Raw genomic sequence first — 22,846 nt, 5'->3', positions numbered from 1 at the left:
CTCTTCCTTTCTGCAGGCCTTGTTGCTCCTCCACCGGCGAACAGCGCCCCCTGAAGAGCAGCACTTGGTGGAGACCGCCAAGCTGCTTGTTTTCCTCAACCTGTCCTTTACTTACCTGAAGCTGGAGCGCCCCACCATGGCCCTGCGCTATGGAGAGCAGGCTCTGATCATTGACCGAAAGAATGCCAAGGCCCTCTTCCGCTGTGGACAGGTGAGCGGGGGCGGGGGGCAGGGACCTGGGATGGAACGCTCGAGGAACGGCCACAGTGGCGGTCAACTGTGTTACTGCCGCAGTGCTCTTCCCTAAAGTGTACTTGTAACATGTTGTCCTTTGGGCAGGCTTGTCTCCTTATGACTGAGTACCAGAAGGCCCGGGATTTTCTAGTCCGAGCCCAGAGGGAGCAGCCCTTCAATCACGACATCAATAACGAGCTGAAGAAACTGGCCAGGTGAGACCACTGTTTGCAGGAGTACAATCAGAGAAAGAAATGTGTGGTGTATCTGCCGCTCTGGCCTGTTCACTTGGGTAAAGAACTGTTTGATGTTGCCAAGCCCATGTGAGGAGGCAGCGCCCCCTAGAGCTGGCTTTAGGAAGTGCTCAGCTCTCTAAACCTGCAGCTCTGGAGAGGGGGCGTAGGACAGACCTCCAAACCACACATGTCTGGACCGTTGCCCACCTCCCTGTCCTCCTCACCAGGCAGAACCCTAAAGAGGTGGCCAGTGTGATTTTTAGAAAGGGCAGCATTCGTCAGATTTTCTTCCCTGCCGGCTGAGAACCTCTGTTCTCAACTGACTGCAGGAAAATGTCTTAAAGATGCTGGTTTGATCTGAAATGGCTCTTTCAGATCTGAGTCATTCCCTAAGATGACTCTCTTGTTACCCAGGTGATACCGATACCAGTATCTCAGTAATGTAACTTTTTCTGATTGTGGAAGCTACATATTCATTGTAGAAAACTTTGAAAATTTCAACATAATTCTGTCGCCTCATAACCACTGGTTTTTTTTTTTTTTTTTTTAAGGTGTTCTTTTGTTTCTCTTTATTGGTGAGGTTTCTCTACTTATGTTAACATTTTTAAACGTTTAATCCAGATTGCTATTTTTGGTTGTGCTGGGTCTTGTTGCTGCGAGCAGGCGTTCTCTAGTTGCAGCGAGCGAGGACTGCTCGCTAGTTGCAGCACGAGGTGGTCTTTGCAGTGGCTTCTCTCGTTGCAGACACAGGCTGCAGGTGTCAGGCTTCCGTAGTTGTGGCACACGGGTTTAGTTGCCCTGAGGCATGAAGGGATTGAATCAGCGTACCCTGCATTGCAAGGTGGATTCTTAAGCACTGGACCATCAAGGAAGCCCTGAAGCTTTCTTGACATTAAAAAAAAAGCACAAGGTGTGTGTACCTCCTGCTTGGATCCAGCTATTTGCATTTCAGGCCTTGAAGACTTACAGAAATTTCCTTTCTGGTATTTATAAATATCCTGTTAAGAAAGGTGTAAAAATTTTGGAATCTGACCATTCTTTAGCAGGAAAATCTCAAGATAAATGAGAGATCTCTGAGTATGAGGTGTTGCTCAGATGGACGCAGCCGACAGCCTCTCTGACAGCAGCTCCCAGCCTTCGAGACTGCTGTCTTTGCAGATGGTGGGCTTTTTGTCCAAGGGTTTCCTGAATAGCCGTCTGGGGAGCCCCGCCATTCCCCTCCTCCTCCAGCATTGTTTCCACCCCCTCCTGATTGGGTTTGAGGCCTGCTGAAGTTGTGGTGTTTCTGGCCCTGAGTGGAGAATTCTAGCCGCCAGGTGTCATTTCCCATAGATACTGTGCATCTCTAACTACTGGGTATTTCTCCCTGCAGCTATTACAGGGACTACATGGACAAAGAGAGAGAAATGTGTCACCGGATGTTTGCTTCTGGTGACAATGGCTCTACAGTAGGAGAAAACTAAAGGTAAGCTGACACACAAAAAGCTTCAGGATGAACCCATCGTCAGGTGAAAATACCGTTAACTCAAAAATGCATTTAATACGTCCTCCTGGAACATTGTGGTTTAGCCTCAGCAGTCTTAAAGGAGTTCTTTTTTAAAAATAATTCTGTGTGTTTCTGGCCGTCTGGGTCCTTGTTGCTGCATGGACTCTTCGTTAGTTGTGGGAGTGGGGCTACCCTGTAGTTGGGTGTGGGCTTCTCCTTGCGGGGCATGGGTTCTCGGGAGCATGTCTCTTTGGTAGTTGCAGCCTGTGGGCTCAGTAGCGGTGGCTCCTGGGCTCTGGAGCACTGGCTCAATAGTTGTGGCACACATGCTTGTTTGCTCCACGGCACGTGGGATCTTCCTGGACCAGGGATCGAACCCGTGTCTCCTGCATCGGCAGGCAGATTCTTTACCCATGGCCCATCGGGGAAGCAAGCCCCAGCCTCTCCGGTCTTAATCACTCTCAGAACACTAACGTTAGGCTACAATTGGGCCAAGTCAATCCACAGAAAACCTGTTTTATAATAAAGTGTTGACTGGTAATTTACTGAACACTGTACTTACAGCAAGCCAGAATGGTTGTCTGGGTTCAGAATGCTGTCAGGCTATCGGTTGTTTACCCTCATGATCACGGGACCGACGGGAGCTCTGGCTCACTGCCCCGCATCAGGAGAGCCCATGGGGCTGCGTGCTGCCAGGCCAGGAAAAGATCTGAATTCAGAATTTCATGTATAAACATCACTGCTGAATGAGTATCGAATTTGCACCATCATATGGTAGAGAGTTGTGAGTCAGATTGTCGTAAGCCAGGGGCCATCTGCTGTCTGAGTGAGAAGGTGGGCCGTTCTCCTCGGTCCCCGAGTGACAAATGCTGCCCACTGGGAGGAGAGGAGCCCTCCCTCCTGGAGCCACGGGCGGCTGTGGTGCAGAGGCAGGCCCGTGCTGTGGGCCTTCTCGGAGGGTCACAGAAGCCTCGGAAGGTCCATCCAGGGCTTGGGCTAGATTCATAGGTTTGAGAAGCCTTAAGCTTAAACGTCCAACCGGTCCATCCTAAAGGAAATCAGTCCTGAATATTCATTGGAAGGACTGATTGAAGCTGAAACTCCAATACTTGGGCAACCTGATGCGAAGAACTGACTCATTTGAAAAGACCCTGATGCTGGGAGGGATTGGGGGCAGGAGGAGAAGGGAACGACAGAGGATGAGATGGCTGGATGGCATCACTGACTCGATGGACATGAGTTTGAGTGAACTCCGGGAGTTGGTGTTAGACAGGGAGGCCTGGTGTGCTGTAATTCATGGGGTCACAAAGAGCCGGACAAGACTGAGTGACTGAACTGAAGCCTAAACATGAAAGCAGAAATGTTTCATGGCTTTTATTCACCTCCTTCGCAGTAGTGAGGCTATCCTTATAGTTATTAATGTGATGGTTTATCTGGGCAATGAAGATGATGCTTTATCTGTTTTTTCCCCCAAACCTGAAAGCCTCCAACCTCACCTTCCATTGAACACATTGTTAATGATGATTGATCCAGATGTCGAGGGTGGGGACGGTTGGTGACCACTTACTCCGAGAACTAGAGACAGAAGGTGCTGGGGCAGCTGGGGGCGGACGCCCGGTCCTTCAGCAAACACACCCCACCGGGGGTTACACACCGGGTTCTGGTTTCTCCAGGACTGCATGACGTAACTCTCTTGTCTGGTTTATTCTTACTTCAGACAATTAATGGAAACAAAATCACCTGCCTTAAACACCTGCTTGGCTTGAGTAGATAGCTCTGCTCTCTTGAGAGAAGTCAAACAAGAGGCAACAAGAAAACAGCTGCCGGACAGGCTCATGGTGATAAATCTCTTCTTTGTTTCCTGCTCTGTCTCTCTACAAAAGAGGCCTGGGAGAAGGCAGTGAAAAGGCCCATTCAGTCCAGAGTTTTCTCACGAGTGATCTGTACACTCTTGTCTCTGCTCCATCAGAAACAGGCAGTCGGTGTCACACGTCAGCATCACTGTCACTGCTGACCATGACCCTGTGACCCTGGCCTTCAGGCCTTGTGGGGACACTGGTGTATTCGCAGCTCCCCTGAGCTGAGATGTGAGCCAGATGACCATTGGTGTCTGGCAGAAATGGAGGCGCAGTGGCTTTTCACCATGACATTTTGGACCATGAGCTGGCAGGTCCTTCTGCTTAATGAAGATCCTGTTCTTCCCAGGTCTGTCCTAGAAACAAGGCCTTGGAAACCCAACAGGACAGGTTTCCTCTCTGTTGCCCTCACCTCCCACCTCTCTGCATCTGGGAGACCTTTTTTAGCTGCCGCTTCTGAGATGGCTTCTGGGGTGTCCCAAAGTCTCGAGCCTGTCTGTATCACCAGCAGATTGCCACTGCCATTGAGACTGTAACGCGTTTTAACTTTGTGTCGTTCGTCGTTTCTCGGCCCGCCTTTTGTGTGTTGTACTTGTAGCTGGCTAGTCACTTCAGACATCTAGCTACTGGCTTTTCTCTGTCTTGTCTTCTGAAATGTTTGTTTCTTCTGGTGGAACAAGAGTCCCCTCAATTATATTCTCTCAGCCTCTGGTGATAGTAGACTTAGTTTTCTGAGGTCAGTGGGCCATGTCTCTTTCACCTTTGTGTTTTCTAGCATCTGGAACCATGCCTAGCATGTGATTGGCACTCAGTAAAGGGTGGCTGGATCAGGTATGAAATAGCCGAAACACTGGCCTCACCTCCTTGAATCCTTGCCTTCCCGGCTGACTCCTGTATTGGCTCTCAGGATTCATGTTCTTGCCAATAGCAGAAAACCATCCTTAACAGTGTTCACTGCAGAAGAGGTTTGCTGAGGGGACCCTGGGGGAGCCTACAGGATTTGGGCAGAGGCTGAGCACTCAGAACTCCTCGGGTAGAGATGGAGGGCCTTGGGGAGTCCGTCCTTCTTCGCTGCCTCCTCTCCTGCCCTGAGGAGGCCCAGGCGTCCGTCCCCACAGCCTTTCTATACAGAGGGGAATTCCTAACCCACACTGCCCTCCTCTTCCTGAGCCAACGCAGCTCGTTTGAAAAATCCTGAAGCAGGACTCTGGCTGGGTTTGGAGAGTGTGGAGTCCCAGTTATCATGTCATTTCATCCACAAGGATTTCCCTGCGTATCTCTAAAAGATAAGGGCCACTCTTGAATTTTTCTTTCATTCTCAAATGCTTGTCTTTCTGCTCATTTGCTTTTACTTTTCTCTTTTCCATGTTGCAGACTTTCCACAAATGGTTCGTGTTTCTTGGCTGCTTATTCACATTTAAGAATGAAACAGTAAGACAATTTGACCAGGGGCTCTGTTTACCTGGGCAGGTCTTCTCAACTCATCCTTCTTAATTTAAGGCTGAATAGATGGGTGCCAACCGAAATGCTTTGAGATCCTTAAATACCACAGGGAGGAGCTTTGCATTGGGTTCCAACTCCTGCTGCTGCTGTTAAGTCGCTTCAGTTGTGTCTGACTCTGTGCGACCCCAGAGACGGCAGCCCACGAGGCTCCCCCATCCCTGGGATTCTCCAGGCAAGAACACTGGAGTGGGTTGCCATTCCCTTCTCCAGTGCATGAAAGTGAAAAGTGAAAGTGAAGTTGCTCAGTTGTGTCCAACTCTTAGCGACCCATGGTGGGACTGCGGCCCACCAGGCTCCTCCCTCCATGGGATTTGCTAGGCAAGAGTGCTGGAGTGGGGTGCCATTGTCTTCTCCCCAACTGCTACACTAGCTTATAAATTCTGTATTATTTTAATCTGCGTATCCTCAATTTCTAGTGAGACTGAGCACCTTGGCGTATTTATTGGGCCATATATTCTTTGTGCATGTTTCCTGTTGTCCTTTGCTCACTCTTGGGCGTTTTCTTCACTGGTTTGTAAGAACCCTTTTCCTGTGATGGCTGTTTACTACATGTCTGTTACGTACGGTCACATATTTTCCTCTGGTTGTTTTGAGTATCTACACATTTCTGTGTTTGGCTGCTTTCTGTGTGGTCTCTGGAATCCACCCTGTGCTCGCACTTGGCCTGTGGGAGTAAGCAGAGGTCTGTCATGAGTGAGCAGGAGAGCTCAGGGTGTGACGGGCTTGCTGATAGCTTTTCTTGGAGTCTGAGCATCAGTCTGTGTCCACAGTGCTTTGTAATGTCCATAAGCCCATTTAATCTTCCCAACATATTTTAAGGGAGAAATTATCTCTCTTTTACAGATCAAGGGGAGGAATAAAGCTCAGAAAATCAGACCCTTTCCCTGTGAAGGTCTTTGTGTGTGTGTAAACAACTGTGACCATTTTCATTTGATTTGAAATGTAAACCCCCAGATGCTGTCCAAGGCTTTGAGTACATCCAGCTTCTCTCTCTAGCTGGGGTGTAATCACTGATTGCTCAGGGATCTTTTTTATTCCTTTCTTAGGTGTTTATGAATTTCCTCCCTCTTCTCTGCTCTCCATACTTAAGAGAAGCTGAAGCCTTTGGGCTACAGAATTAAGAAGATCGAGCCATGTTGCTTGGCCAGCCTCAGGGAAAGAATATCCTAACAGATTTTTGAAAGTGTTTTCTGGAAAGTCAGAGCAGCTCCCGAGAGGCTCAGGTAGAAGTAAAGGCTAGTAATAAGCTCCTGTAGTTGAGGTTCTAGGGTTCCTTTAGTCCTGGTTCAGAGAGTGTCGGCCAGAGTGAGCCCTGGAGCTGCAAGCTCCACAGAGCTCAGTGCCGAGGCTCCGGGGTCCTCTGGGGTCAGGGGTTCCCTTGTTCCAAAACAGCCTTCCTGTGTCCGGCCATACTGGTCAGTTGCCAGGAAACCCTAGGAGCAGATCATCATCCCTCATAGTGTGTGACCAGATTCAGACAAGAATCTGCTTGATCCTGTTCTTCCGAAAGGGATTAAGGAGAAACTCAAATCCACTGTAGAGTCTATAAAGGTATTTCATGCCTCCAATTAGACGCGTCTGAGTCCTGAATAAATAGGAACTTGCTTCAATGTATTTTTGTGATTTTGTATGTTGTCAGTTCTGACTGACTTTCCCTGCGTCTCCACTTCTTTTACTCCTCCCAACAGAGGTGTGTTTTCCTGGGAGTAACTGGGCATCCATCCTCTTGTTGGATGAGGGTTGTGCCATTTTCCAGGCAGACTATTAGGTAGTCTCCTGATCTTTAGGAAATCTGTGAAATGCTTTTTCCTCCAGCTCAGGAGATCTCTGACGTCATCCCTTTGTTGTGTGGACTATAAATACTCCACATGGGTTGGCACCTTTTGACGGGCCCCTTCCTGGGCAGTGCTTCCGCTGGTGGTTTCTTCGGCCCCTTCGCCCTCTTCGTAGCCCCTTTCGGCAGCCATTGTTGTTGCTGTTGTTCAGTTGCCAAGTCATGCCCGACTCTTCGTGACCCCATGGACTGCCCACGGCAGCCTTCCGTGTCTCTCACCATCTCCCAGAGTTTGCCCAAGTTCATTCATGTCCATCAAGTCAGTGTGATGCCATCCAACCATCTCATCCTCTGTCGCCGTCTTCTTCTGCTTTCAGTCTTTCCCAACATCAGGGTCTTTTCCAGTGAGTCGGTTGTTCTCATCAGGTGGCCAGAGTACTGGAGCTTTAGCATCAGTTCTTTCTAAGAGTATTCAGGGTTGATTTCCTTTAAGACTGACTGGTTTGATCTTCTTGCTTTCCAAGGAACTCTCAAGAGTCCTGACAGCCATAACAGGCCCCGAACCCCATTGCCAACTGAGGTTTACTTCTGGGCTCTTAGTGAATGAGGTATCAAAGAAGACTAGTTAAATTCAGGAGATAAACTGCGTTCCTTTTTCTAATCTTCAAGTCAGTGATTTATTGAAGTGCCCTTACCTTTCCGTATGGGGGCTGAAAAATGGGAAATCTGGATTCTCAGACTTAGCTTGTTTTCTGCGACATCAGCCAAGTCATTGAACCCCTCTGGGCTGCAGTCTTGCCATCTGTACAACGTAGCGATCAGATCTTTAAGATCTCTCTGTACCTCCTTCGTTCCCGTCAGATGTTGGCTCAGTCTGTTTTTAATTTCTTGGATTCATGATTAACTAATTTTGAATAAGCCATGTCTCTAGGCCTGTGTAACCCAGAACCTGACTTAGATAAATAAGGATACAGGCACGTAGTGAAAGAAGCGAACATCAGTAGCAAAGAATTAATGTGAAGTCACCTGGGAGGAGATGTGGAGAGAGGATGGACTCTGGGAGCACAACATGGAACCAAGAGGACAGGCTGGGAGCCGGGGGACGAGTGGGAGCTTTAGCTGGGAAGGCTCTGGTGGGCTTCAGGGAGCCACGCACCAGCCCCTGAGTAGTTGCGTGTCCTGCACAGAGATAAGCGGCAGCTGCTGTCGGCTTCACAGCGGGGTCTCTGACACCAGGAGAGGCAGAAACAAAAACAGGACAAAAGAAATCCTCTAGGGGGTGAATTTCACAGAGGAGTGACCAGCAGTGTCACGCCCACCAACACAAAGGACAAGGACTGAGAAATAACTCGATCATTCATCCGCCAGTGTGGATGGTGGGAATGCAGGCAAGACCACGAGCCTACCCTGGGCGTACTGAGAGCAGGAAGTGCAAGGCGGGAGCAAGCCAGTACTGCTGGCTCAGCCTCCTCAAAACCATTGGTGGGGCCCTCCCCAGGGACTTGGACTCAGCAGCTTGGCTGGGGCCCCACACTTGCTGTTTGTAACGAACTTCCAGGTGATATGGACCAGCTGGTCCGTGGAGCACAGTAAGGTAGATGGCCTTCTCAAGACATCCTCATGAGAAGAGGGAAGGAGTGGGTGCAGGGCAATTAGAAACGTAACACAGTGGATTTGTTTGGAAACGAGGGTGGCCATTGGGCAGCACTTCTGACCCCAGTTTGTCACGTATTCTGCTGTCTTCCATTCGTGCTGTGGCAGCTGATGGCCGTGAGTGCTGACAGGTGTCATCGGAGGAAGTGTGCTGAGTCCGGGGCCACCCCCAGGTCAGGGCAGAGGCCTGGGCGCGCTCGGGTTCAGTTTACACCTAGAAAGGCTGGGCTTCGGGGGACCACTCAGCTCGATGCGTGTTCCCAGCAGGAAGGGAGCGCTCCATGATGCCTGTCTCCCACCAGTGCTGAGAAGTAGAGAGAAGTAGTTGTGTGGGGGTGCGGACCAGGGACGCTGAGGGGACTACAGCAGGAGGAGGCCGTGTGGAGCAGGCCACCAGCGGCCGGACCAAGGTGGGGAGAGGCAGATGAGGCGGCCAGCAGTGAGGACTGGCTTTGCATGGCGGGGGGAGGGGCAGGAGGGGGACCGCCGAGGCCAGAGGGCACAGCCAACTGGTGGGGTGGCCGAACATCACATCGTGGAGTACGTGAAGGGGCTCGGGCTTCTGGGAAAATTCTTCTCTCTCAGTTGGATGTTTGAGATACCCAGACTAGGTTATTCCGATTGAGTGATGCATTTTGAGTTAGAGAACTAGTTAAGTGGATTCAGGGAGGGTCTAGGAATCTTCACCTTTTTGTGCATTATCTGGGACTTGAAGAGGGATCTACAGCTTTTACCAGTTTTTCAAAGGCTGTATGACCCACAAGAGGTGAAGATCCATTGTTCTAGAGGTTTCTCAAGACACTGTTCACGTTTGCCCGCTCACTGTGGCTCACAGGCTCTAGACCAGGGCTGTGGATGGGCAGGGCTGGTCTACAACGCCGTGGGAACTCCTTTTATCTGCCTGGCCCTTGGCCCTTTACCCTAGGGTTTCAGACAGAGACACCCCAGGCTCTGCAGCCTCCGGCTCCAGGTCCCAGGATTACATCACTTTCCTGTCTTCTCGTTACTTTCTCACACTCTTCTCTGATTACTGCCCACTATTCTGTGCAGCTACTGTGGACACCGATCATATCATTGCTGGAGTTTCTATTTCACAGTGACTGTGCCTTTTCCCCAGGCCTGGGGTTCACTCTCCTCAGAAGCAGCTTGTTTAGTATTAATATATTCAGCTGGAGTCTGCCCTCCTGGACCTTTGTCTGTGTTCCCTGCCCGAGTCTGACTTCTGTCTTTGTAGGTCTCCTGGCTGATCTTTGCTTGACCCCCGGGTACATGATGGCTTTCTCTTTGCCTTTTGCTCCTTAGTATGCAATGAGTATTGGATTTTCAAAATGAAACATGAACTTTTTTATTTTGATGCATTTTCGTTCATGCTAAAGTGTCCCTTTTTATTAGTTTCAAATTGAAAATTCTGTTGACTAAACTTCACAAACCCCAGTGTCTGATCTTGGACATTCTCCTTGCCCACCTGCATCCTCGAGCGCACATGTTTGTGCTGCGTGAATATTGAATACAGGGCTGATTTCTACAGTCAGTGCATGGGACACAGACTGGATTGAGTTTTTGTTTTCATTGATGATTAGTAAACTTTTTATTATGGATATTTTCAAACCTATTCAGATTTAGAAAGAATAGCATGACAGTGTGGTCACCAGCATTCTGCTCTTCTGTTTCTTTTACCACCCCCCTGCCCTGTAACTTTTTGTCAGTATTTTAATTTAAATTATAAAAATGCTACGTGCTTATGGTTTTAAACCAGAAGGTGGAGAATAAAAGCTCCCTGTCCCCAAACCTGTTTTCTAGAGGTAACCACTGACGTTTCTTAAGTGTCCTTCCCAAAGCATTGCTGTGAATATTCAGGATTGTGGGTGTCTGTGTAATCTTCCACACAAATAGAAGTATACATTTTGTACCATAATGCAGTTTGGGTGTTTTCTAGGTTAGCATACAAAGAGCTGCCTCATTTTAAGAAAACAACTCGGCGGCATTCCATCCTAGGAGGGAATCATCATCTTCCTAACAGTGATTGATAGGCGGACAGACAGATGACATGGTTACCCCTCAGCTGAGTTTTCTCTGATGTTTGTTTAAATGTCATGTCACTGGGTAATACACGTGTAAGTTCAACTGATCCAGGAGTCACTAAAGTGACCGCTCAAGCGTCTGTACCAGCGCATATCCCCTTTGGTGCTGTTGCTATTCCATTATTTAGCTTTGCCATCATGAGTACTGTTAGATGTCTTAATCTTTGCCAGTTTGGTGCATCCAAAATGAGATCTTGTTATTAGTGTTGACATGTCCGTGGTCAAGCTTCTTTTCAGATGTTCAAGTATCCTTTCTATAAATTGCCTGTTTCTCTGTAACCAAACACCTTTCTGAGTTTTTCAGGTTTGGGGTTTTGTTTTGGGTTTTTTTTTTGATAGTAAAATGTCGGTTGCTTCCCTGGATACTCTAGGCATATGATCGTCACATTCAAGTAATGGTAACTTTGTCCTCTGATTCCCACCTTGTCTCATCTTACTCAGAGCCCATCTCCCTCTGTGGGCTGATACTTCCAGAATAGCGTTAGATGGTGGTGACGGATCAGCACTGCATCTTTCGTGACCACAGTGGGTGGACCAGTTGCTGCTATACTGCTCAGCATGATCCAGGCTTTCAGTGAAGATACAGTCTTCTTTCTGTCATGCTAAGGAAATGTTTTTATACTCAAGTTTCTGTCAGGAATGATTGTTATCAAATGCCTTTCTGTCACAAAGATAAACAAGCTTTTTTTTAACCTTTGACCTATTATTGTGGTTTATAATGTTGAATCTTTGCAGTAGGGCCTTTGCACTGACATTCCTCCAAGCCCGAAAGCCCTTCTGACTATTCAGAGCTCAGTCTACTTAAATGTCGCCTCCTTGGAGAGGTCTTTCCAGTTACTTTATGTTAAATAACAACTGACATCCTTCTGTGTCCCCATAGCCTGCTGATTTTTCTTCACAGCAGTTACGTGTTTTGGTTTATCTCTTTATCCCACTGAAGAATGTCCCAGGAGGTTTGTCAGCTTCATTTCACTGGTGCCGTGTTTTTCTGTAATGTACTATAAAGGGCAGCCAAGCAGGCTTAGTCAGCAGGGTGCCACAGCACTTAGAGGCACAGACAAGCACTCTTCCTGGTAGATTTAAATGACCAGCAAGATGGACATCCTAAGAAAGCACTGGCCTCCTCTCCTGCCTGCACTGGCCCACCTGCTTCTTCCCAGGGCTTGGCTTGAGGGGACTGTCTCAAGCAGGTGTCTCTCCCCCACTCAGAAGCTGCTGTTCAGCAAGACGGCAATGAAGGATGTGTTCTTAACTGTGACCCCTCCCCCAGCCCTGGACACCCACACACACCAGGGCCCCAGGCTGGGCCGGCGCGTCAGCCAGCACCCACCTCTGTGTCCCAGCATTTCCCACGGCTTTGGGCCCAGCTGGGAGGCAGTGATGCAGAGCCATCACCGCAGAGCCCTCAGTGGGTGGTCCTACCAGCTTTCGTTGTGTTCCCACCTTCAGTCGAGGTCATACTGGTCTTGCGACAGCTCAGTGAAGTATATCCTATAGGAATGTTTGATAGGTGAGGAAGCAGGAGATACAGCTGGCCCAGGATCACAGAGCTGGAAATAGTGGGACCGGGAGTCCACTTGGATCTCCTGGCCCTGGATAAACTACCACACTATGTCCCTGCTGCCAGCGCCCGTGTTACCCGCCTCTGTGGTGAAGCCAGCTGTCCTGTGGAGCTGTCTGGGTGAAGCCTGTCCAGGCGTCTTGTCTGGTTACATCCCTAGTGGTCAGTGCTGCCCAGTGTGTGTCCCAGGGGTTTCACGTGTCCCCCTGAAAGCAGCCGCTTGTACGTTTGGCCCTTTGAGAGTGCTTTTGACATCCTCGAGTGGTTGAGGATGTGTAGCCCTTGTGGAACAGTCGAGATGGACCAATGAGGAGATTGCCCACACTCAGGAGTTAGTCATCTGTTTGGGGGCTTCATCTGAACAGTAAAATTGATCTGGATGGTCTCAGGGGCCCTTCTGTTCTGCTTTTCTGAGATGGTGTTCTTGAAGTTTCAAAGCCACCTTATTGACAGGTCACCATTTCCCTGCACCCACCCCTTAGGGCCCTTGCCCCCCCAGGGGCATCTGTCTGTCCCTGGTTCCCGCCTGGACTCAGACCCTGGACTGGCTCTGGCGCCCTCTGGGACAGCTGAGTCCCACTCTGTTTCTAACTGCTGTGTTTGATTCCTAGATTTCGCAGCTAATGACAAGTGAGAGAAGCGAGGCTGCCCGGAGTTCTCCATCGTTATGGGAGGTGGGCAGAGCGCTTTCAGGAAGGATCTCCTCAGGGCAGACTGTGTGCTCGACCTGCTTGGAAGAGGGGCTGAGTTTCTGCAGTCCAAGGCCACGGCCCCGTCTGTGACTGACGCTGCTGAAGTGTTTTCACAGCTGCTGCTTTCTGTTTCACATTTTCATGCAAAGGAGGTGAAAGGGTAGCTACTGACAAGTAGGAGAATGCTATTTTTTAAGGCAATTGCTTGTTTTTTCAAATAGAATTAGTCCTTGGCTTTTCTCCAGTCCCAGCCCCCTTCCTGCTGCTCTTGTCCCTGGGTGAATACAAATAGGGATTGCTTTGTGTATTTTGTAGGGCTCTCAATTTTGAAAAGGGAGAATTATGTTACAGATGTTTTTTTTGTTGTAAGTAAATAAAACACTTCCTTGTCTTTGCAAGATCCAGTGTAAATTGTGTTGAGTTCAACTAAACTTACGAAGTCAGTAGGTAGGGTAGAGGGACAGCTACTCACTGAGACCAGTTGGATCAGCGAGAGTGCGAGTTGGGTTTATTTTCTGGAGCCACAGCAGTTCTTTTTGACCTAAGGGTAAATGCTTGTGCATTTGCATTGGGGTTCCCTTGAAATCTTCTCCCTTCCATGGGGAGCTGTTTCAAGAGAGTTAATTGGAAACCTGGGAGCCAGCCGGTCCTCCTGCCCTGTTGTGGACTGTGAGTCTTGCAAAAATGTGTGTGTGTTGAGGTGTCACAAAGCCAGCCTCCCCGTGGTGTCTTGGACAGTGTGGTGCTGGGTGAGGACAGCTGCCACCTGAGGGTCCGCCTGGGCCCCTCACAGCATTGCTGCCGCTCATTCTTGGTACAAGTCTGGGAGGTGAGCAGTGGCCCTGCCCTGACCAGGAAGGAACAAACTGGCCTCGAGGGACTTTGACACTGCCCCAGGGCTCTTCGGAGTCAGGGCCGCCTCTCCCCATCATGGGACAGCAGGGCTGGTTTGGACAGGCCTCTGGATCCCAAAGGGCTTGGCTGTCCCCACCCAGCCCCAGTGCTCAGTCCTCCTCTGTGAGCCTTGCTCTCCCTACCCTGACCCTCACTGACAACTTACTGTCTCGTTCAGAGCCATGGCCCGAGCCCAGGGAGGAAGGTCTGGGCCTGGGTCACGCGGTGAGGGCCGAGCTGGAGTGCTCCTAACTGAGAGGGTGGCCCGTCCCGCGACATGCTCAGAGACCTTTCCCCGCTCCCCACGCCCGCAGGCTGGTTGCTGCCTTCTGAACAGGGTCTGAGCGCTTTTCGCTAGAGACAAGGCCTGGAGCCCTGGCTGACTTTTGCTGAGCAAACTGGGCGATAGGTGGCGACATAACCCGCTCTATGCTTCCCGGCGAGCCCTGCGGCCCGCCTGCCTGGGCTGCTGCAGGTGCCCCATCCTGGATGGGGTGGTAACCTTTGGGACGGCTCTCTGGCTCTCTCTCTTGCCTGAGCTGCTTCACCCAGCCTAGCTGTTCAGAGAGACTGGTCTGTGCTGGGCGTTGGCTCAGCTCCCGGGCCCCTGCCCTCCAAGAGGAAAAGGTGTTGAGTGTGGTAAGTTCTCAGCCTAGAGGGAGAGGCTCTGCAGACCGGTGAGTTGTGACAAGGGAGCCTAAGGGACCCGCTCCAGCCAGTCGGGAGCACAGCAGGGGGCTGCAGCCAGGAGGGGACCCATATGCCCGTCTGAGAAAAGACGTCTTTGCATTTATGTCATGTGGGCAGACAGATGGCATGGGTCCAGCAGAGTGTGTGTGTGTTGGCTGGGAAATCAGACCCTCCTGTAGGCCTTGGGGAGCCCGGCAGGCCCCTCCCCAGGTGACCAGCACCCCAAAGACGCCTGTTCTCCCTGGATCTCAGGAGCCAGGCTGGGCTCTTGGCTGCTTCTCTCCTGACCTCGTTAAGCTTACCTTGACCTCTCTGATCACTTTGGTCAACCCAGTCACAATGAATGACCTAATAACAATGAGTAGTCATACTTAATCCAGAGCATCAGTTAAGCAGAAATGCCTGTGTGTGTGTGTGTGTGTGTGTGTGTGTGTGTGTGTGTGTGTGCGCACCCATACACTTCTGTTTGTGGCCTAGGAGGCAAACATTTTAGAAAGAGAAATGCCAGCAGATAGATAATAATGCGATATGATATAGTGTACTAAGCCAAAAATGTGTTTTCTTTCTTACAAATGTGGTTTTCTTCACTACCCTTCAGACTAAAAGTGCAGCTGCCTATGGGGAAGGACCTGAGTCAGATCTCCACTCTCACCTCAGCCCCCTTTACCAGCCCCCTCCCCGCAGCTCCCCCTCACTGATGCTCAGAAGAGGGAGGCACACCCTTCTAGGGAGAACAGTCGGACCCAGAAAATTCACCAACCAAAAGGGGAATTGACTTGGGTGGGAATGGGGGCGCTTCACGGCTGCTCTTTGAGAAATGTCAGGAAACAAGAACAGTACCAGGAGACAGGTTCCAGACAGACGGCCAGTTTGGAAAAGGTGGATTCCAGACAGAGGTCACAGACCCCAGAAAGCGCCCCGCACTTACTCCTGCTTGGTGACGTGGTGTCTGCAGTGACCGTGACAGGTGCTCACGGGAAGCCCATGCACCCGGAATCCAGGTTCCCAGTGCAGGACCTGAGCTGGTTTCTGAGAGCCTCTGGAGGAGAGCTCTGGGACGGATAAGTGGGTGGAGATGCGCCAGAGTCATCGTCACCTGGAGGAGGCTTGCCTGACTCCCACTCCCGCTTGTGCTGGAGGGACTCCCGCGTGACTCCTGAGATCCTTGGCACAAGGATGTGAAAGTCATGTCCCTCAGGCTGCTCCCCCTACCCCGGGCCTGAGCCAGCCCCTCGGGGCTGCTGCCCACCCTCTTCCTGCTCAGCCTTATGCCCTGGCTGAGGGGTGTGCCTCCTGAGCGTCCCTTGTATCAGCCCCTCGTGCTCCGTGTCTCTGCCCTGCCTGGGTCAGAGGTCACAGCTTCTCACCTTGCTCGCTGGACACCCTTCCCCTGGCCTCCAGTCCTAGTCTCCAGACCTTCTCCACCTGCTTGCCCTGTCCTGCTCCAGCTTAAATGCTTCAGTAGCTCCCAGTAGCCTTTGAGATAAAGTTCAAACTCCCTAATTTAGCACAGGAGGCCTGGCCTGCCTCCAGCCACTCCCTGCCAGGCACCCTGCCTTCCGGCCAGGCGGAGCCACCTGCGGCTCCCACAGCGGCCCACACCTTGTGGCCCCGTGTGGTGCTGTCAGATCGGACTGCATTTCAACTCCTCTTCCAAAGCTTAAGACAGCATCCTGAGTCGAAGCTGCCAAGGCTCAAAGAGGCAGGGCGTGTGCCCCCAGCAAACCGAGGTCAGCCCAACAATCACGGGAGATGGGCCATTCAGCATAAGAGTAAACTTCTCTGCCCCTCGTCTGGTAAATAAAAATCACAAACCTTCCTCTTTTCTTGGTATTAAAATACTTCTCATATTTTAAAAAATCATTTCAATTTTTTAATACAAGAACCACAAGATAGTTATAAATATATGCATAGACCTGGAGCAAGAGAGAAAAAAAGGCTACCTCCTCCAGGCAGCCTTCCCTGACCACCTAGATGGACATAGCTGCCTCCAAGATAACCAAACCCTTGGTTCCCAACACCCCACAGTAACCACATGGTCTGACCTGACTTCCCCAAGGTTCTGAGCTTCCAGGGCAGGGACGGGAGGTCACCTGACTGTGGTCCTCCATTCCCCAGCACCGAGAAATAAGATCCTCGCTTTGTTGAAGGAATAAATGGAGCTCACTTAGGACCTATGTTCACATACCTCATGAAATCCTTATGGACAAGTCAGGAAGTTAATGGGGGATAGGTCTGCCTGGGCTGGCTGTATTGAGGAGTCTGGTTCAAGGACCCTTGATGGGAAAAAAATAAACCCAGGTCAGACAGAAGACTGGACTCGCATAAGCCATGGGGGACGGTGACTGCTAAAGAGGGCAAGGCAAGCACAGGTGAGGGGCGTGGGACCCTGGAACTCCTGGCAGATCTGCAGGCTGCAGATTTAGAGATGGTTTACCCACCCAGAGAAGGGCCGAGGGCACACCACGCCTTCACAGCAGGGCTGCGTTCCTCCGAGGTGGCTGCGAAAGCCAAATGATGGCATCTTCAGTGTCAGAAAAGCCCTAGGCGCCGACAGCAGACAGCAGCTAGTTGGCTGGAAATGCGGTGAGGGTTTCCCACTCGGTTGGGAAAAGTTGTTGGAAAATGTGCGGTTGACAGGGAGAACTAAAGGCCATGACATCGTCAGCCCCTCTTCTCCTGGCTTGACTCGGTTCAGTTGTCCCCACCCCAGAGATGGAGTGACTCCCCAGCCCAAGGGTCACCCCCAGGGCACCCTCGACCCTGTACCCCTCTGCTAGGGCAGGCATGCCCCCCCCCCAGCTTCTCCTGAACCCCGGCCAGGCCCACTTGCCCCACCCTGCTCGGCCACGCTTGGAGTATAAGGCAGACTCCCAGGTGGGCTGACCCCTGCCTGGCCACAGCCGATAGCTGCCCGCCATCAATAGCACAGTGTCCCCAGCACACAAAGAGCCTTACTCAGGCTCCGTGGAGTGGCTGTGAAAATCACCGAGGTGCAATTCCAACCTCAGAATTACTCAGCAGCCCTTTCCTGCGTCACTGGTTCCTTTTTGGATTCCGTGAGGGGCCTGTCGTAACCTTGCCCTTGATTCTCAGGCCCCCTCTTCCCTTCCATGCACCCCCTTCTCCGCTCTCCAGGCCCAGTCACCTGGCCTCTTCCTCCACGGAGCCAATAAACGTCACTGGGCATGAAATAAGGCGCCCCTTTCCCCTCACCCCTCCTTCTGTATCTTTGCCCACCTCACCTCCTCCCCAGGGTCTTCAGGGCAGGAGCTGGGGGTGGGGGAAGTGCCCACCCCTTGCCCGTCTCTGTGCCATTGATCCTGGCCCCAGTGGTTCATCAACCATCCTCTGTCTTTGAAACACAGGCTTCTCTCTTTCTGCCTCCAGACATGGTCCAGCCTCTCCTTCCTAATAAAAGACTTCTTCAGTCCTGCCTCCTCCTCTTACCCATAGCCAGACCCCTTTTATTTTATTCTATTTATTTAATTATTGAAAAATGTAATGCATTCCTATGACATTTGATGTACAAATACGGTCCCTCCCATCCTTGCCCTCTTCCCTACTCCTGATCCCTTTACTCTTGGCAGTTTCCTCATTATTCTTCTAGGAGAGTTAACTTTTACATGAGACTATCTTCATATAATTCTTCCTCCTTTAAACAAATGGGACATAATTCACATGCCATGAATTTCACTCTTTTAAGTTATATAATTAAGTGGGTTTTTTTTAAAAGCATGTTCACAAGTTGTACAACCATCACCCTGTCTAATTCAAGAGTATTTTGATCACCCCAGAAAGAAATGCTGTACCCATCGGCCGTCACAACCCACTCTCTCCTCTGAGACCCTGACAGCCATCAGTCTCCTTTCCGCCTCTGACTTTACCTCTCCTGGATGTTTCATATACATGGAATCGTATAATATGTGGCCTTTTGTCTCTGGCTTTTCTCACTTTAGCATAATGGTGTCAAGGTTCATCTATGTTGTAGCACGTTTCAGTACTTTATTCCTTTTTATGGCTAAGTAGTGCACCTTTTTGTTTATCCACTGATTGGTCGATAGACATTTGTTTCCACTTCCTGGTTATAGTGGATAATGCTACTGTGAACATTTGTGTATATTTTTGTTTGTTTCAGTTCTTGTGGCTATACATCTGGGAATGGAGTTGCTGGATCATATGGTAATTCCACGTGTCATTTCTTGAGGAACAGTCATCCTGTTTTCCACAGCAACTGCACCATTTTACATTCTGCCAGCCATGTATGAGGGCTCTGATTTCTTCTTGTCCTTGCCAACACCTGTTACTTTTGGGTGGTCATAACAGTCGTGGTGTTATAACTCTTCTAGTGGGTGTGAACAAGCATCTCATAGTGGTTTTGATTTGTATTCCCCCGAGGACAACTGAAGTCAAGCATCTTTCATGTGCTCTTCATTCGAGGATCTTCTTAGGAGAAATGTCTGTTTAGATCCTTTGACCATTTTTTAAATTGGATCATTTGTCTTTTTGTTGTTGAACTGAAATGAGTTCTTTATATACTCTGGAAGTAGTCCCATGTCAGATTTATGGTTTACAAAATTTTCCTCGTGTTCTATAGATTGCTTTTTCACTTTCTTGATAGTGTCCTTTGAGGCACAATTTTGATGAAGTCTTATTTGCCTGTCTTTTCTTTTGTTGCTTATGCTACTCGTATCATAAAAGAAACCACCGCCAAATCCAAGGTTATGAAGATTTACCTCTATGTTTTCTTTTAAGAGTTTCATAGCTTTAGCTCTTAAATTTAGGTTGATTCAGTTTGAGTTATTATTTGTATATGACACGAAGTAAGGGTACACAGCTTTATTCTTTTGCACATGGATATCCAGTTTCCTAGAACCATTTGTATTGTATGTAGAGAATATTCAAGACCAGAGCTACTGAATGATCTTGGTATCCTTGTCAAAAACAACTGGTCATAAATGTGTGGGTTTGCTGCTAGACTGTTGCTTCTGTTTCACTGACCTCTGTGTACGTCTGTCCTTGTGCCCACTACCCAACAGGCTTGATGACTGTAGTCTTGTACTAAGTTTTATAATTAGGAATTGTGACTCCTCCAACCTTGGTCTTTTTCCGTTTTGTTTTAGCTATTCTGGATTCCTTGCATTTTTCCATATGAATTTTTGGGTCAGCTTGTGAATTTCTTAAAAAAAAAAAAAAAGCAGCTTTTGAGTAGGATTTCAGTAGGGATTGCATTGAATCTGTAGATTCATTTGAGGAATACTGCTAATTTCATACGGAGAAGGCAATGGCACCCCACTCCAGTACTCTTGCCTGGAAAATCCCATGGACGGAAGAGCCTGGTAGGCTGCAGTCCATGGGGTCGCTGAGGGTCAGACACGACTGAGCGACTTCACTTTCACTTTTCACTTTCATGCATTGGAGAAGGAAATGGCAACCCACTCCAGTGTTCTTGCCTGGAGAATCCCAGGGACGGGGGAGCCTGGTGGGCTGCCATCTATGGGGTCACACAGAGTCAGACATGATTGAAGCGACTTAGCAGCAGCAGCAGCTAATTTCATAATGTGCGGTCTTCTAATCCATGAACATGGATATCATTCTGTTTATTTAGGTCTCTAATGTCTTTCAGTAACATCTCATGGTTTTTAGTATATCTTCCTCCTCTCTGTTAAGCCTGCACCCGCCTGGCTTTAGGCTGAGTTGTCTGCACTTGCTTTTCAGCGTCCCCTCCATCGCCTGCCCCTCAGCCCACTGCTGTCAGATGTCTGCACCACCACCCCATGGGACACAACTCTGATCCAGGTCCTCAGTGACCCCGGAGCTGACTGTCCAGGGGAGCACCTTCCTTCTGGAAAGAAGTCTTCTTCCCATGGACCTCTGAGATCACTTGCCACTTTGGAGCAAGCGTTTATTAAAACGCCTTCGCACATAGCTTTCACAATGCCCTTTCCTGTTCTGTCCCCTCACTGACTCTGCTCTCACCCCTCCTCTACCCCTTCCTCCGCCAGACCCATAGATACTGGGGTTCTGTCCTTGACCATCATCTCTTCCGCAAGAATGCATTCCTCTCAGGTGAACGCATTGACCCTCCAAGGGCTCAGTCCTACTTTTACCTTGGAGCCTCCTAAACCTCTTCCTCCAGCCCTGCCCTCTCTGGACTCAGGGGCCTTGAGACCTCCCCTCCCCAGTCTCTTCTGGGCAACCCGGCCTCCTCTCGTGTTTCTGAGTTCAGTTAGCGATCACATTCAAGCCAGAAACAAACCTCGGGGTCACCATGTTTGACTGTCCCCTCTTGCCCTCACTTCCCAAATCTCACCCATCATCACATCCTTTGCTTTCTGCCCCCTCAGTATTCTAAAGGCACATCTAGAGCCGCATAGAGCAGACTCCTGCCTTCAGCCTTGACTCCGTGCCTGAGGGAGCAGAGTGGGAATGCAGCCACCTACCCACAGCATCGGAAGCAGGAATGCCACATGGCGGATGCAGGCTGCAGGCTCAGAGGAGGGGGAAGGGAGGCGGGCGCACACTGAGCTGTGACAGATGGAGGTCAGCAGAGGAGGAGGGAAGACCACGCCCGAGTGTGGGGTTCAGGAGCAAGTCAGTCCTAGGTGAGGAAGGAGGGAGGGCGCAGGAGGGCAGAGGGAGGCTGGCCAGTGTGGCTGGGGGGCTGGCTGTGGTCAGACACAGCGAGGCTGTAATTCATCCTTATTATGCCCCTGTGACTCTGGATGCTGCACTCAGCACCGAAGCCTCAGCTTCTTTACCCGACACCTGGGGTATGGTGAGGATCACCCCCGATCACGCTTGTGCAAATCCTCCATAAACAGTAAGGAGGCCAGACAGGCATAAGGCAGCCCAAGGCCAGAAAGGGAAGCAGTGAAGGTCACAAGGACCAGGTGCAAGGGCTCAGGCTTCACTGTTGAGGTGTGGTGAGGATATTAGGTGGGGCTCTCAATTCCAGCAGACAGAAGCCAAAAGAGAAGAGATTGGTTGTTGTCATGGGTGGCTCTGTCTGCAGCAGAGCTGGGCCCTGTGGGGACCCAGGAGGATGCCTGTCTCTCTGGGTTTTCCTGTTTCTCTCTCCCCATCCCCCACCCACTGCATCTCTCACCTCCACTTCCCTCTTGGCACTGGGGAGCCTGTGGCCACCACAGCCTCACTTCTCTCAGGCCCCAAGACCCAGAGCCTCCCTGCTGGCTTTCACAGCAAAGCTTTGACTTCGGTCAGATGGGTCACTGGGCATCCAAGAACCAATCAGGCAGGTGGGTGGCGTTCTTTGATTGGCCAACAGCAGCCTGCCCTCCTCCTGTGTTGGGGTGGGAGCCAAGTGGTGGGGTGGGTTTGGGAGGGAAGGTTCACAGGAGCCAGGCTGTAGGCCAACATAACCTCTCCCCCTGCAGGGTGTCTTGGGGCTTCTGAATAGAGTTGATTAATCCTCCTGTGAAGGTCCGGGAGGGATGAGGAGGGCAGACCTGGGCAGTGGCCAAGGGGGCCTGTCTCATAGAGGAAGGCCCAGGCACCCCGCAGTTCTCAAGCTGTTCTTGCCTCTCCACAGAGCCTCTGTCTTCAAGCTCACAGGAGTCCTGAGAAGTAGGGAGGGCTGACGTGGCTGTGACCGAGGTCAGGGTGAGCAGCTTTCCCAGCATCCAGGGGAGTAACGGTCCTGGACTCGCAAACCATTAGGCTGTCCTCCAGGGAGAGACCTGTGTGGGAAGCACACAGCAGCAGCCCTGGGGCCAGTAGCAGGCATGGACCCTCTCTCCGCACGCCAGAAAGAGATGGGATGGGAGAAGCTCACACTGGGTGAGGGGCTGCAGGAGCAACACGCAGAGTCTGCTCGGGCCCAAGAGGGGCGTCGAGGAAGGACCAGGTACCAGTCGTGGGAGGCTGGCGCAGGGATGATCCCAGCGGGCTTCACGGAGGCGGCTGCCTGGAGTCCACTGAGCGCCCAGGATGCGCTGGGGGCTGGGATGAAGACGCGCAGCCCGGGAACCAGAGGGGCGGCCCCAGCGAGGGCGGCGGGCCGTGGTGTGGACCAGAGCGCTCGGACGGGAATCCCCGGGCCCCACCTGGGGTCTCCGGGCGCGCAGGTGAGGTTCCGGCCAGCAAGCGCGCCGCCTGCCCGGCCCGGCCCGGCCTCCTCCGGCGCTCTCCCTGCGCGCGGCCCCGGGATCCCCGCCGCCGCCGGG

General features: G+C 50.9%; 1 protein-coding gene across 3 annotated transcripts in view; it reads left to right on the top strand.

The window, feature by feature from the left end:
• The window catches only part of FKBP6 (FKBP prolyl isomerase family member 6 (inactive)), a 29,798-nt gene extending 8,582 nt beyond the window's left edge, over nucleotides 1-21,216 (top strand). The window contains exons 6-9 of one of the 3 annotated variants that reach the window (XM_070780056.1): nucleotides 17-211; nucleotides 340-449; nucleotides 1,843-1,935; nucleotides 20,379-21,216. In XM_070780056.1, coding sequence (XP_070636157.1) covers nucleotides 17-211; nucleotides 340-449; nucleotides 1,843-1,933 — 396 coding nt within the window. In that variant the 3' untranslated portion in view covers nucleotides 1,934-1,935; nucleotides 20,379-21,216. Of the gene's footprint in view, nucleotides 1-16; nucleotides 212-339; nucleotides 450-1,842; nucleotides 1,936-12,995; nucleotides 13,946-20,378 lie in introns of those variants that run through there. The other 2 variants (XM_019988409.2, XM_070780055.1) reach the window with 2 other exon arrangements.
• Nucleotides 21,217-22,846: the final 1,630 nt, after the last annotated feature.

Source organism: Bos indicus, chromosome 25, assembly GCF_029378745.1.
Source record: "Bos indicus isolate NIAB-ARS_2022 breed Sahiwal x Tharparkar chromosome 25, NIAB-ARS_B.indTharparkar_mat_pri_1.0, whole genome shotgun sequence".
NCBI classification, from domain to species: Eukaryota; Metazoa; Chordata; class Mammalia; order Artiodactyla; family Bovidae; genus Bos; species Bos indicus.
Note: the sequence above shows the minus strand (reverse complement) of the source record. Positions and strands in the feature narration are given on the sequence as shown.